Source organism: Mytilus edulis, chromosome 3 (assembly GCF_963676685.1).
Source record: "Mytilus edulis chromosome 3, xbMytEdul2.2, whole genome shotgun sequence".
NCBI lineage: Eukaryota > Metazoa > Mollusca > Bivalvia > Mytilida > Mytilidae > Mytilus > Mytilus edulis.
The window spans coordinates 15607362-15623866 of NC_092346.1; the positions used below are offsets into that span (position 1 = coordinate 15607362).

General features: G+C 31.8%; 1 protein-coding gene across 1 annotated transcript; it reads right to left on the reverse strand.

Moving 5' to 3' along the window:
* Positions 1-3960: 3960 nt before the first annotated feature.
* LOC139518140 (hairy/enhancer-of-split related with YRPW motif protein-like) lies at positions 3961-14705 on the reverse strand. Its single transcript, XM_071309834.1, has 6 exons — positions 14440-14705; positions 11401-11470; positions 9141-9242; positions 8682-8766; positions 7942-8124; positions 3961-4865 (listed from the first exon to the last, which is right to left on the reverse strand). Exons 1-6 carry the CDS (start codon positions 14592-14594, stop codon positions 3961-3963), a joined length of 1500 nt encoding a protein of 499 aa, XP_071165935.1. The 5' UTR covers positions 14595-14705.
* Positions 14706-16505: the final 1800 nt, after the last annotated feature.

The window sequence follows — 16505 nt, forward strand, 5'->3', positions numbered from 1 at the left end:
TAATCAATATTAATACCATAATATGCCATCTTCAATGACCTGCCAACAGTATCGTAACTATATACCTCCTGAATAAGTGTGTTTAAAGGTTTGGTTAGCGTTTGAGGTGAATACCGATATTTTTATGCTTTGTAAAAAATATAAACATAAAGGTTGGATGTGAAATACCTGAACGTTTAATATGTCTGCATGTTGATTTGTATTTACGAATGTTGTCCTTGTACCGATGATAAAATTTAGTGAATGCTTTGACAAGTTTGTGATATTGAAAACCCATGGCGTAATAATTTATCAGTAATACAGAGATTTCTTTCGTTAAAAGCAAATTGTTACATACACGAGCGATTCGAACAAGTTGAGATATATAAACACCATAAGATAGTGACAAGGGAACGTCACCAGCTAAAAATTGATAATTAACAATAGGAAATGAAAAATCATCTATTTTATCATACATTTTGGTATTAAACTTCCCGTTAAAGATATAGATATCAAGATCTTGGAAAGGGCAGTGTTCATTGTAAGTATTAGCTTTATTTAAAGTCAGTTCAGCTGGATAAATTTCCCTTAGTGTACATACTGAAGTCTTCATAATTGAGACCCAATATATCATTCAAATATCTAAAAGTATTATTAAATTTTTGTATTAGATTTTGTTTCGATGGGTCTTTGCTGTTTTAGTCATACATTGTAACTCATGACAATACAAAAACAGGTCCGCAATAAGTGTTGCACAGTTAGGCCTCATTGGAATTCCGATTACTTAAAGGTATACGGAATCTCTAGAGCGAACAAAAATGTTATCTAGTAACATTTCAAGGGCAATTATATTATCAAAGCAGGTCCAATTACATAGTTCTTTTGTTTGTTGTTACTTAAAAATTACCTTAAAGAGTTTAAACATATATATTCGCATTCTGACTTTTTAAATGCCCGTTTATTTAGGTGTGTAATTTTTTTCTTAATAAGATTATGAGGCAAAGTGGTATATAGACTAAGTGTAGAAAATTCAAAACTTTGAACAGATTCGAAATCACCCATATAAGCATGCAATTTATCAAGTAATCCAAACGAGTTTTTGACACTTCAAAGAAATTAATTCCACTAATTGCTAAGGTATTATTTGAAAAACTTATGTATCAAGTGTACTTGTAAGTAGAATAGACAGTTTAGTACTGGAACAACGACTTGAAGACGAAATAAATCTATTGTTTAAAATCTATCTAAGGTGTTTTGTTTAGCTTCGGAAGCCAGTACATAAAAGTAGCTAAAAGTTTATGTTTGTTACAGATGTCATTTTCCAAATATGAAGTCACTTTGAATTTTGGTGAATTCGTGTTTTCCTTTAGCTGAACCTCAATGTAAAATTTACGTCAAACAATATTGATATTATTAGCAGCCTTATCAGCTGGGACAGAAACAAATTCCTAGGCGAGTTCTTTTAGCTTATGTTTGATACTAGAAATAGGGCTATTATGGTTGTTGTAAGAAGTCAAATATTCTTTAAAATGTTGTTTACGTATATCAACTATGTTCATTACTGAAATGAATCTACGGATTTCTTGTCAGCTTTTTCTCGTTTTATCCATTTCAAGCAGTAAGTACGGAGTAAGTCGTGGATGATGTTACGATACTCATTCCAATTGACAATTGACAGGGGACGATATGTAGGTCCTTTACTGAGGAAGGATTTCAACTTTACGTCACGAGCGATGTTAAACCTCCTGTTATAACATGGGAACTGGTGCCATAAATGTATTCGATTACTGCAATTTCATGAAGTAGGTGTATTTTCACTGATATTAACATCTTTACACACTTCGCTATGATTAAACACATATTTTTGGGTAGATTGTTTGTAAACATAACAAATAAGAGGGAGTTCGGTATTATCAAAATAATCAGGAATTTGTTCTTCAACAGGATGATCATTAAAAATACCGGCAATATTTACATAATCAAAACCTGTATAGACATATTTGATTTTGATAAAATGATTTTTGTGATCTTCAGGGCGATCAATTTTGGGAAACAGTTAAGCATAACAATATGCAATTATAATTTGGACACATTCATAATTAGGACTGCAATATGGAATTGTGTTGCAATCCTCTAAATTTGATGTAATTTATTGACAGGGAAAAATAGAGCTTGGTTAACAGATAATGTCTACTGTTGTTTTTATATGGGAAATAGAAATCAGGTCCGAAATATTTGTATTGTTGGTACGAAATTTTCTTTGATTGCGATTTTTCTACGCCCATGAGAACGGTTTTTATGAACTGTTTTAGAAACTATATCCAAAATTTTAACAGAATCGGTTCTTAGTATATTACCCAAATCCCATGATAGTATCATTAAGACCGAGAGGATAGACTGCTGTAGTTTTTTTGATCCAACTTAATTCAATTTTTTTCTGTGATCGTACAAACTTTGAATGAGATTTCCCAGGCTGCGTACTTACTACTTCTAAAGGTTGAACTGTTTTATATTTAATTGAATGATATTGATTCTTAAAACGATAAAGGTGTTTTTGAGTGAGTTTAGATAAATAGCGTCTAGTTTCACCAACGTACTGAATATCACATCTCGGTTTGTGTCATGTGAGTAAATAGATAATGCTGTTAGTTTTCAATTGATATCAGTTTCAAAATTAAAGAAAAATGTGCAACCATTAAATTTGGACCTTACCGTATTGTGAGTGGAAAGACGGGGACATGTAAATCATTTTTTGGCATGTCACTTATCGATAGAAGGATAACCACGAATTGTATTATTAAAAATGTTAGCGATTGTAGTAGTTTTAGATAAGCTATTTTGAAGATTGAGACGTGTAGATATTCTTTGAACGAGTTTAGTATTAAGTATTTTTCCATTTCTCAGTTTCATTATTTCTTTTTTGTTCATGTTGTTATCCGTATTTCCAATTGAAATTGGCGTCCAGAATATGAACCAGCACACAGGAATAGAATAAAGAAAAATAGAAAAAAATGTGCGGCTAATGACGTCAAACGCTATCCATCATCAAATACCCGACAAAATACGATAGCTACAAACCAGAGGGAAAAAACCCCAGGGTATATAAGGGTAGAGCCTGACGTCTGATAAAATAAAAGAATGGGCCCGATAGTGAAATATAAATGGCTCCGTGTTGAAGGGTGTACATTGACCTATAATGGTTTACTTTTATTAATTGTTATTTGGATGGAGAGTTGTCTCATTGGCACTCACACCACATCTTCCTATATCTATTTATATAAATATTCCTACAATAATGAACATAGAAAAGTTCTCGCCAGGACACACATTCCATTATCTTGTTTATTATAAGAGCATAAACCTGAAGCACGGGGAGGGACTCTACTGTCTCCACACGGCACTAAAGACAGACTCTGTAAAAAATAAAATGGAAAATGGAAATGGGGAATATGTCAAAGAATTACCTGTTTACAAACATTTGAATTAATGGATATATTTAGGGTTGTAGAATCTACATGTAAGAAATGTGTATATGGTTGAGTTACAACATTTGTAGTTGATCTTTAACAACAAAATGCATTACACCGATTAAAAATATTCTATTAAATTTATTGCACATACATTTATATCTCCAAAGTAACTTTCTTAAAATAATAAAATATGCAACAATGATACAAGAAAAAGATATAATACAAATAGCAACCAATCAATTGCTTTCTTTTTCTTTTTAATCAATGAACAAAAAAAATGAGGATAAAAACCTCAGGTTGTGCATGAATAAAGTAACAGCTATAACATCACTTCAAGTATTTAGTATCAACAATTTAACATCATAATGCTGAAATTCTGTTTCATAAACAATTGTTCATTTCTTAATAACAAAGACGATTGGTAATTTAACATTAAAAGTATGTATTTTTAAACATAACAACAATTGTCCATATGTATAAATGTCTTTCAATTTTCTATTCAAAACGAGTTTTATGAATTTTCACTGTATGTTTCCTCTTTTTGTCGTTCTGAGGCAAATAGGAGCTGCTGGTCTACATGTGGATGTATAGAAACATTTGGACCACATAAATTAACAGGGATACTAATGGGATGATATGCTGCTGATGCTAGAGTATTTGTTTCGTCTTTAAACACATTTTTGAAATGTGTGGGATGAATTGTCACTGGAACATAATGTGTTCCTAGAGGATGAAGTACAAAGGCTGGAAGAGGCGCCTGTTTTGAATCAAAACGTCCATCACTCCCAAAATCATTCTGATATCGTAGAACGTTATTCTGCTCACAATAACTGTCTGTAGAACTATTTTGAGATCCTAAATATTGACTATGTTGAGTGCCAGGACTGGAAGTTCTACAGCCCATTTTATTTTGCTTTCCTTGTTCATTTCTATCTTCTCTTGTATCTGATGATTTATCACTCTTGAGGTGATAAGGACGTCTTTCTTGAGAAAATCTTTTGGTAATATTGTGCTTGAATTTGTAAGAATGTGACTTGTGGTAATCAATCTTGTGTCTATTACTGTCTTCAGATGAATTCTGGTCACTAGACCATGAACTGCCTCTTGACCGATAACAATCATTTTTCTCTGCTGTATCTCTCTGAACAGACTGCAGCGTAATACATGATGAGCTTCTATCTGACAATGACTGATTACTGGAACTACAGTATCCTGATGTTTGACTGGATGTTTGTTTTGATGGCTTCAGTAAGGTGCAAAGCTGTTTATCCTGTTTTATCACGGCCATGTTGTTTTCAGAAATACCCATGCCTGGCACCACTTGACCATTTCTCGATGAGTTAAAATTTGCAATTGTTGCTTCCAACATCAAGGAATTATCAGGCTTTACATCTTGGAAGTCAGATGCAGATTTCACTACAATAGAAAACAATTAAATGAAATGTGTGTAGTAGCGATAGGTGTAAGTGGAGAGAAAAACCCACCTTTCTTGCATTACTTTCCAATAATGAAGGCCATTAGAGCTGATATTATGTATAGATATATCTTGTTGAAGACTGTATGTTGACCTCTACATGTCACAAGTATTTTTGTTGTTGTATTGCTGTGTCAAAAGACATACACACAACATATCTGTTTATTCATAATTAGCATCACCTTTAGAATAAGTATCAATAATTATCAAATAATAAGAAACTAATTCATTAATTTTATACCATAACAAAACAATTAAAACGTTATATCAAATATGCTCACAAGTAATAAAATATACTACATATGTTTTATATAAATATAAGACCATGTACATGATCGTATTTGTTGGGAAGCAAAATTGGATGCACAACATTCAAAACTCACCAAAATATCCTAGAGAAATCAACAATTAAACAGAGATACCTGATTGATAAGACAATACACATGATACACAATTATAACATTTCGAAACCTCATCGATGTTAAGGTTGTGATAAAGTTTTTTTAGGTAACATCCAAGACTAAACCATTTAAATTACAAGATAAAACATTCATCATGCAGATCTGTAGTGCAAAAACTAGTACTGGACCAGTGCGTATCGACTGTTCAACCAATCTTAAACATAACCGAAGATTATTTTGAAAATTGCATCACCAGTTTTTAAATGGCTCACCCTATTCATGAGTATCTGCAGAGATATTCAGATAAACTATGGAATAACTGGTCATGAAATTTTCTTAATGACTTTCAGCTATGCCTAAGACTAAGAAGAAGAAGTCACAACTAATATGGAATATAGAGTATTAGTTTCTACACCCAGTAACATGTACACTGTATAACAGACTATTGTCTAGACAGTATCACTTAGTGGAATATAAGTAATTCAATGAAGTCTAATTTATACACTAATCTGAACTCAAACTTATACACAGTCGTACATCACAACTACTTAGACTTAGAAGTCTACTAGTGAATGTCAAAGATATGTCAAATTTACTTTCAATAAATTCAAAATATTATAGACAATAGCCTGTTAATACAGTTATTTCACACGTCACAGAAATATAATAAGAGCATCATTAGAATTATAAGAGTTTCACGTGCATCTGTGAAGTAGTGTTATCATATTGCCTGTCAAGGTCAATAACAGTACACAGATCTATGATTTTATGAACCACATACTGAGTTTTAAAGAAATAGATGCTTTACCTTGAAATAACAAAATGGGTCCTGAAAACAATTGTGTTAGAAGATAATTGCAAAATGAAAAAACAATATGTTTATTAGTTGTTCAAAAATTATCTTTATAAGGCTAAAATTTCCTGAATGTCAAATTCTAACTTATATACAAATAAATATATATGAGCAAGCAATAACTTCTTTACTTGATTTCTTTTCATATTCTTGTACATTATAAGTAAACAAATACTTATGTAATTAATTTTATTTGTGTTAGAGGTAGTTTATATTTCTAATCAAATAAGAATAAGTGTTCATAGGACACCATGGCCTGTTGGGTCTGTCACATGTAATTGTACAGTGAACCACACATCTGGGTAAGAAAACCTAATTTAGTATATATTTTTAAAATATCACATCATGAGGACTTTGCGTATTGCTGAGAGTACTCCTTCTAAAAAAACAATCAGTCCATGAAAGTACCAACTATTCAATTGTATTATGGGCAGGATAAATATTAAAACAGCTTGTTTCGCTTACATTTTACCTGCATCTTGCATAATATTTACCATTAATTTTATATAATTTTAAAAGGATCACAGTGCTATGGCAGTTTAGGAATAACACCACTAATTATTAGCCCCCTTGCTTTCTATGTTAAATTCTGCAACTTCAAGCATTCATAGCTATGTTTTCTTAAGTTTAAATAAAGTGGTAGTTATTTCATGTCAAAACTATACCTTATCCTGACTTGTGTTAAAAAAAAATTAACGTACCTTTAATTTCATATTAGAGCACACTGGTTCCTGGAAGTTGGGTAGTTCAAAAACAGGTACTAGTACTTATGATCTGAGCAATGGGGAAACTATGCCCACCTATCTTAATTTTATATTTTAATTATTATTCAAACTTTTAACAAGTGTTCTACAGTGATCCCAAGTCCTTAAGCTTTCATTTGCTACAAAAATTACCCAAATATTTTACTTATTGACAACGTTACAGATGCGTAGAAAACTATTTTGTTTAAAATATGTACTACTTTCTTGTATGTTTTTTCTGACCGGGCTGAATTAGTAGTTCTATACTTTTAGAAGGCCTCACATTAATAGTTCAGACTCTGTTTTATAAGTCGTGATCAGTCGACTAAGAATATGAGATACCGGTATATGTAGAACAAATTAATATGACTTAAAACTGATCAGTCTCATCTTCCAAACAGTAACAAAACTCGTTTCTGATATGTTATTCCTACTTATTATTACATCAGTGTACTCCCAATATGAGAACTATGTCCTATAGGAGTACTAAAAATAAACAGGAAGACTGTTATTTTACATGAAATTGTCTGAGGTCCAAGAGTTGGTCAAAAGTAAGTAAACTGAAACAATACTCATATGTTTATTAGGAATTTCTTTATATCTTTTAAATAAAAATTTAAGCAAAATCATCCAAAAAAGAGTGCTAACAGCATAAATTTCTTAAATTACAGTGGTCATAACAAGTTCAAAAGAAGGTCAACTCAGCAAAAGAAATAAGTAAAACAATGTTACTATATTTTACCAGACTAAATCTTGTGTTATGAATTCAGGAAGCAAACGCATGGTGGTTAATTGGCAAGAGCATCGGACACAATTTTGTAACAAAGTGCACAAAAGATTGATGCGGCTGAGTATATTTAACTTGCATAGACAGAGCAGTTTAAGAAAAGAAAATCACAGTTAAAAAAAGAAAAACGATCGTCATTTAGAGTTGGCAAAGCTCCAACTGACCTTTTGCGCATGGTCAGCTAAATGTCATCATCAGTTCATGTCATTTTACAAAAAAAAGGATGATTCTTACTTGTTGATAACGTGGGAAATTTCTTGCTGCTCTGTTTTAGAAGGTTTGTCATTCTCTGAAAGAAAGGATCCAGTCCTTTAGTGTCAATTAAATGTCGTCGTATGTCCTCTTGACATTCTGTATATCCCATGTAAAACCTTTCCTGACAGCATGGATTTGATGGTAATTCCTTCTCCATCATTTCTATAATTATATTAATGCAATGATGACTGATAATTTTTAAAGGATAATAATAATCTAATTTCAGTTGCTTCTATTATATTGGCAAAAACTTATACAAAAGGGACTGATGTAACAAGTTACCATCAAATCTGCCACAGTAAAACTTGGTTATAACAAATTTCTGGGGACCAGGGGGAGAGGCAAATTGTTTTAAAAAACTGGAAAAATTCAAATAACCCCTTTTCCTACTTTTGTAAAACAAATTATGTGAACTATATTTATTTGTCTGCCTCCTGAAATTGCAATAATTAATCTCGCATTTTTGACCATTTTCAAAAATCGCCTGAATAAATGAATGCAATACTTTTTTGAAATTACAATACTTATTTATCAAATCATTTCATAAAAATGTAGAAACCAGAACGTTTAAATCCTATTTCATGGAAGGATAACTAAAGAGAGGGAGTACTAAGTCTTGCTTGACTTCTGTAGAAGTTCAATTTTATTGGTGAAAATATTACAGCTCCTTTTTTTGCACTGAAGCTTTTCAATATGTTAACTGCCAAAATGTTTCATACCTCTGAAATTGTGCAAGTTTAACAGGTTTTGTATAATTTTCGATGCCGTTTCTATAATCTCTGTCTTCTCAATACGACCTTGACCCTGAAATATAGAAGTAATTATGATATTTGTTTGTAATCAACTGTGGACACATTTATATATTTAAAGGGTCTCTTTTTCAGGATTCAGGAATCATTGTTTTTTTGTATTTTTTTGATTTTATGGTTTTGAAAAATTATATAGAAAAGTCAATAAAACAGTTGTATATAAATGAACCCTCAAATATGAGGTTCCCCTTCACCAACCAAATCCATATTTAAACTCATGATAAAATTAAGTATTCATACTCAATACTCCAAAACTAAATAAGAGAAAGTAGAACGGTGAAATATTTCTCACTAATGACACACCCGCTTCAGGTATTCAATAAACTGATAGTTGAACTCTTTCAATTTTATTTTAAGTATTAAATTAACCTGTTTCAAGTAGCTTGGTGGGATAAGCTGACTGAGTTCTGCTAAGCATTTATTCATGCGATCTCGTCGCCTCTTCTCTATGATTCTGTGCGGTGTTGGATCCTATAATAACAAACGACAATTTCTAAAACCATAAAAAAAAATCACTTACTATAGAAGCTTACCATTAAATACTTGATATGGCAGCCCCTCCTCAAAGCCATATGGCATGTATTTGGTATTTATTAGACATATACGTATTACAGTAAACCACACAACAAAAATTAAGGATGTTCGATAGTCTTTATTTAGATTTTTTGTCACATATTCAGAATATTGCGTGCTTACCCCTACTTTTCTTTTCATATTTTTTTGACATACAGATTTAAAAGCCATTTTTGAATATATAATAAAATTCTTTAACTTTTCATAGTTTTGAAAGAATTAAGTGCATATGTTAACCTATGAGAAATCAAGAATCATTTCCCTTCAAAATTTGTAATTGTATTTTTATTTTATTTTTGCATTTTTGTTCTGTTATATATACTATCAATTTATAACATTCTTTTAAAAAAACTTGTTATTTTGAAACAGAGAAGCAAACATCTTTACTCGTGTGCATTATTACGTATTTAAGGCAAGGAACTTATGTACTTTGGTTAGTTTTGTTATTTAAACATTATTGCGCCTTGGCAGAGTTTTGTCCTGGAATGTCTGCAAAGACTTCCCAATGTGCCATACATTTGTTCCTATATAATTCTCCAATTCTACAACTGAAAATGCAACAGTTACTCTGTATTTAAATTGTCCAGTTTTGGCTGTATTTGTTGTCATGTATAGGGTGTCATAAGAGAATATCTATTAGGAAATATTTTATCAGCCAATAAAACTATCCCTTCAGGAAAGTCAAGCTCATTATTTCTACCAGTTGATCCCATCATTTAAAACTGATGCGCGCTAGATTGATGTCCCAGAAACCCGGAATCAATATAACAAATTTTGCCTAAGTTATCGATAACGACCTGAGTATGTATGCAATCATATGGAAAATGGAGATGTCCCGAAAAATTCTTAGTTCTGAGGCTCAATTAGTAATCTGTAAATTTCCGTTGAGGTAAAAATGATGGTAAAACACTGGAATGCACCAAATAATTTCATCATGTATTTTGGTAAAGTTTACATCAAAAAATAAAAGTTAGCGAATGAAAACACGGATATGATCTTAGCCAAAGCATGAACAACATTACTCATTATTTCTAGAATAAGTTCATGTGTCGTACCAGTGTTATGCTGGAAAAAGTCATTTCTAATTTGTTTCAATACGTCTAAAGGGTTTTCGGGTGTTTCTCCAGTTGTTTGGTAGAAGTATCTATGTTGTGAAAGCATTTAAAAAAACATCGTTTTCCTCCCAAGTGTCTAAGGCGTCGTCTACAATTCCATATATAAGTTCAAGTGATGGTTCAGGGAAAACATCCGTTGTTTGAAATGTAATTCGGGGATGACAAAAATAACTAACAAATCTTCATGTAGTGTAAGCAGAGGGGGGCAACAAACCTTCTGCGGTGGAAAAAGGGGGCGGGTTACTATTGGACGAGTCGCAGCCCGTACTTAGTGCTCCAACGAAAAAGAAAGGTGGACCAAAAGCATATCACTGATGCAGCTAGTTAACAGGAATCAGCTAAGCAATCAGAACTCCTTGACTAAGAAAGTTCTTAAACTATTAAAAGCCTTGAGAGTCAGCTCTTTTTCAGAAGTAGACGATTAAAAACAGATTAAATACTGTTAATAAATAGCTGATTTCACATTGAAATTATAATATTTTCTCTCATTGTTTTCTTTTATTAAGCATGGAGCCACATCTTTCGAGACATTGTGTATATTGAGATTACCCCCAGGTAAGTTTACCTTTAATTTTCATCGTCAACTTAAAAGTAATTGTAAACTATAGTTTCCGAAAATGTCTAATAGGCACAAGAAACCAAACTTTTTTTAAAAAGAAACAAACTTGATTTTGCAAAGATGTGTGAACTTTTGCTCTGTTGCAGGCCTCAATGTTAATTTTCAAATGAAAAACTGAAATAAAAGTGCTGTTTCTTTGCTTTATGTGTTGTCAAGTACATGTAGGAATTGTGTGTCATCAATTAATTCCTTTTCCCCCTCCCTGTACAAAATATATTAAGTGTCAGAGTTATCTAAATTTTGACACACAAGTCAACTTGTTTGTCATTCTGAAGCTTATATCTCAGGTTTATTAGAGACGAGACAGTATAATAAATCTTACCCGTGGCAGTTTAGCCTTTTTCACAAACTGGCTCTCCAATTCATCTGGTGATATTGCAAAATTCAAAGGCCTGAAGAAAAAAAACCATAAGGTTTACATAGACCTGCCAATAATATTTCTTGCGTTAAGTTGTGTAACATGTCATTGACAAGGTGTCGTTTAGGAAGATAATGTTTGCAAGGTGACCACATAGATGGGGACGCTGATGTGCAATGGTCTGTGCCGAAGTGCAACACGCTGATGTGCTATGGTCTATAAGACGTGTGATGGCTAGTTAAAAATTTACAGACGTTCTATAATTATCAGAGGTAATTTTTTGTATAAGTTAGTATATAAAGACCAAACATTCAATATTTTCTTCAAAAAAATTCGCTGATCTGTGTTATTTCTTGTTCAAATTAACAGCAGCCGTTCAGATTTTTCGCTTATTTTGTGTTCGGTCTTACTAACTAGGAAGTATTTGTATTTCAAACAACTACCATATTTTTTCAGTCACTGCAATAAGTACTGGTTGTAAGGGAAAATGGCTTGTGTATGTAACGTCAACTTACAAACGATTGTATGAACGACTGCTTTTGTTTTGTTCAAGCTATTTACACAGTATAATGTAAAACCCAACGTTACAGCGACGACTGGAAAAGCTATGGCAATTTTTTATGACTGTTTGCATAAACATTAAACTGGTTATACTCTCGATATTTTATATGAAATGACAGAAAAACTTCTTCTAACAAACAAATTGACTACCAAATCGACATGTAAACATGAAAAACATTGAAAATTGGATTTATGTAAGCCATCGCACTTCAGCGTAACCATTAACAAGATAGCGACGCAATGAAACAATCGCACTTCGGCGTGTTCAAAAACGCACTTCAGCGTTAAACCATCGCACATCAGCGTGACAAACACGCTTCGGCGCTTAGGAGTACCAACGCAGTTAAGAGTCCTATCTATATATCAAGACCAATAATCAGTTGTGCTTGCATACTGAAAACGGACCCAACCAATTCATATTGTTTGTTCAAAGGCTAAAAAATATTACCCAGCTTTTTCGCAATAGTTTCCGTTGTGTTTGGGAAATTTAATTATTAAAACTGGAAAATAATATATGGTAATTAGGAGAGGAAAAATGTATTTTAAAATATCAGCTGCAACTCATCTTTAAATCTTTGGATGGAGATGATTAAATGAGTATACAAAAATAAAATGCATGATAATCAATTTAGAACAATAACAGTTCACCCATTTTGCATAAAACTATAAGTTTTTATTATTACGAAATGTTACCATTTTAATTTAACTGATACGACTTAAACATAACATGTTCTATTTATTATCCTATTTTATCAAGATCTAGATTGCTGCTTAATATAAAGTCAAGATCTGTGTACTATTTCGGAAGTAGAACAACCAAATAGCCCAATAGACCATTTTCATTCGTGTTTCATAAATTTGTATATTTTCAATTGATATGCCTGTCTTATTCAACTGTAATTTTATTGATGAGTGACTGGTCCCAATTTAGTACTTAGAAATAAGGGAAATGGTTGGTTAATATCGAGGATCGATCTAGTCGTGATAGGGTAATAATCCCTGTACATCAAAATTATAATGGGATTCAAATTTAAATTTCGATTCGTATCATGTTAATTTACTCCCCCCATTCATTCATATTGGGGTACATGCTTCTGTCCAATATTTTATATGGAAAAACGTTATATAACATGATAATGTCTATTTGATATGATTATAAATGACAGTGCACAGCAATTGGATACACAGGGAAATTTCATTCACATCAATTTCACGTAAATTTAAAATCATGCGAATTTCACCTCATATGAGTTTATACGTGAATTTCACGTGAAATTAGTTCATGCGAGTTTCACGTGAATCTCATGTGAAACTCACTTGAATTTAACGGGAAAATCACAATTATTTTTTTTTTCGTGAAATTCGTGTGATTTTTTTAAATAAAGTAATTCAAATAACATCTAAATTTTCAAATTTAAATAAAATCATGAAAATACCGATTTCGTTTTTCACATAAAATTCACATGACAAATTTTACTTAAGATTCTTGTGAATTTCAATTTACAAGAAATTCACATTAAAAATGTTCACGCAAGTTTCATGTATAAGCTCGTTTAAGGTGAATCTCACGTGAAATTTCCACGTGAATTTCATGCGAGATTCATGTGAGAAAATTTTGCCTGTGTACAGTAGAAGTCTCCTCAAATTAACACTGAAGGAGGGATATATATAGATATAAAACTTGTGACACTTGCAGAAGGCCATTTGTTGAGACGAAATATTTGTCAACACGATTTTATAACATCATTTTCGTATTATAACATCCTATATCAGTACCGTTGTGCAAATCTTTAGACTGATATATGTATATATATATATATATATATATACAACTCGTCTAAACATCAACCCAATATATATATATTATATATATATTGCATTATTGATTTTTACCTTGCTAAAATGCGATGGGTTCTCAAAAACTGAAGCTACAATTCTTTGTAACATATAGGGAATATTTTTATCCTCATTACTCATGATCTATATATATTTATTTTCTGAACTGAATGTTTTAATATTTTCATATAAAATAAGTAGGTGGGCATGATTAAAGTAAAAACTATGTCATCACTTGAGATATAAGTATCAACAATTCAACATCATAATGTTGAAATTCTGTTTCAAGAAACAGTTTTTCCTTTTCTTAACAAGAAATACGTATTGGTTATTTAATATACAAATTCTTTATTTTTAAACAAAGCCACAATTATATAATAATTACTCAGCGCAGGAGAGTTTTACTGTATTCAATTTCTTTGCACTGTTATTTATAAACATATCAAATAGACATGTAGTTTTAAAATGTTGAAAAATGGTCCACTTAGTAATTAATATAATATAATCAATTTACTTATTTATTTAGTTGTATAACGAGTTTTTTTTCTGTTTTCCTATCTTAAACAATCTTCTGAAAAATTTAACCAAATCTGAATATCATCTTACCTTTCTGAAATCTCGAGATTTATTCTTTTTGCTGCATTTTGTTCCATTTGAGAATCAGACATTGCATTTCCACATGTTTTCATTTTGTTTACATTAGACACAATAACGTTAAACAGCCACATTCGTAACTTTTGTACACAAAAACCACAGTACATCTCACCTGTCGCTCCTTCCTCAAACACGTAATTGATCTTCCCATCCCCGCACTACCCACATGTATCAGCATATCGTCGCTGGGCTTCTAAATTTATGTTAATTATACACAAATAGAACAACCGACGTTAAAGCTGTCATAGCTAGGTTTAAAATGAATAAAACATATTGGATTTCGTGCGTAAATATACAATTCCTTGGTACAGGTGTTCTATAGCCATTTTTTCAACATCCCAATCTTTCCAGGGAGAAACACTGGATCGTTCCGTAACATGTCTATGAGTGACCGTTCGTGTCATTGGCGGTATGAACATACCGTATTAAATTTTCAACGCGTTGGTTTTTTATTATTAACGCCTTGGTTTTTACTTTCATCGCGTTGGTTTTTACTATCAACGCATTGGTTTTTACTTTCAACGCGTTGGTTTGTTACAAAGTATTTTTTTAAAATATCTGGTTGTCATCTCACTATTCGGAGATAAGTGAATTATATTTCTCTTCCTGTAAGACTTTAAAAAAATTGTATTGCGTAAACTATACATTTATTTTGTAGCTATTTTCATCGTAGCCTGATTTGACCTTTCTTATGTAAAATAATTACTGTTAGAAAGGTGTGTGTCTGTTATACATGTAAGCTGAGGTTATAAGATTATAATGATGTGTGGTAATCAAGTAGAAGTCTTCGATTTCCAGTGATGTAAAAACGATTAAGCTGCACCTGGTGTTTTGGATATCATTAAGGTCATTTTGACCAAGGCCGTAAATCCTCATCAGGTACCATAGCCTTGTATCATTATAAATACTTTGTAATTACAATTTGAATAGTTCTTGCTCTGGTATTAAAGATATCAAATGTAGTGTTGTTTTTAGCGCACGACACCTGGCGAATCTGCAATATTATTATTATTCTTGTGTCCTTTCTTATCGAATTACTATTTAATTGTTTACAGTTATTATAATTTTGCCGAGGTCAAGTACTCTTTCACGTTCTTATGTTTACGATAAGCAAGCATAGGTGGTCTGGGAAATAAATTCCCAGCAGTTATATTATTTTCTAGTAACTGCCAATGGAGGGAAGTATGCACAAAGATTAAAAACGGGAAAAACATTACTAAGCTCAATAACCAAGTGCCAAGAAAAGTGGGCTGAAAAATATAGAGAGGCAGCGCTAAAAGCAATCACTAAAGAAGAATTGAAAAACGATAGAGGAGATGTACAGAAGTTAAAACATGAAATAGACCAGATAAAAATGGAAACCCCAGAGGGAAGAAGAAACTGAACTAGTAAAACTCTGAATGGAAATGGACGAATTAAAGAACAGTATGAGAAACAATAGAATCAGCAGAAACTAGAGAGGATCATTCAGAGAGAGACGTCGCCACTATGAATATTGATTACACTGTACGTAACAATGCTCAATACTCAAAGTGCTCAATGTAAAAATTCAGGGAACATTACAACAGGAATTATATATAAGTTATGATAGCGATATATTTTATAAAAACTGAATTAATTTATGGACACAGCTAGTGATAACATAATTTGTTTAACTCACGAAGAAGCTGAAAGTTTAGAGGCAATTGCTGATTATAGATGTTATGATGAATGAATATATGCATATGCATGCTAAACGGCTGAAGGTCTCGTCTGTATAATTAAGGTTTAAGAAATTTGTTCCTGTTCGTCCTCTTTTGTCCACCACCCTCTTCTCTATATAATTAAAAACTGCATTATTCTCTTTTCCTATTTGTCATCCTATTTTTCTCAATGATGTTTTAATTTTATCTCGTTAACTTTGCTCACACATTCTCCTTTCAAAAAAGTAGAAACCTCTAAAAGTATATGACTAACTATACTAACTTTTTGTCAATGCATGATACCTTTTTAATACAAAATAATTGTGTTTTTTTTTT

Excerpts from the sequence above, each read along its gene's own strand:
- LOC139518140 (XM_071309834.1), bottom strand. The coding sequence starts at position 14,594 with ATGTACTGTGGTTTTTGTGTACAAAAGTTACGAATGTGGCTGTTTAAC. Across the intron at positions 11,471-14,439 it reads AATCTCGAGATTTCAGAAAG|GCCTTTGAATTTTGCAATAT; the intron begins GTAAGATGATAT and ends TTTTTTCTTCAG. Across the intron at positions 8,125-8,681 it reads AAACTTGCACAATTTCAGAG|AAATGATGGAGAAGGAATTA; the intron begins GTATGAAACATT and ends ATATAATTATAG.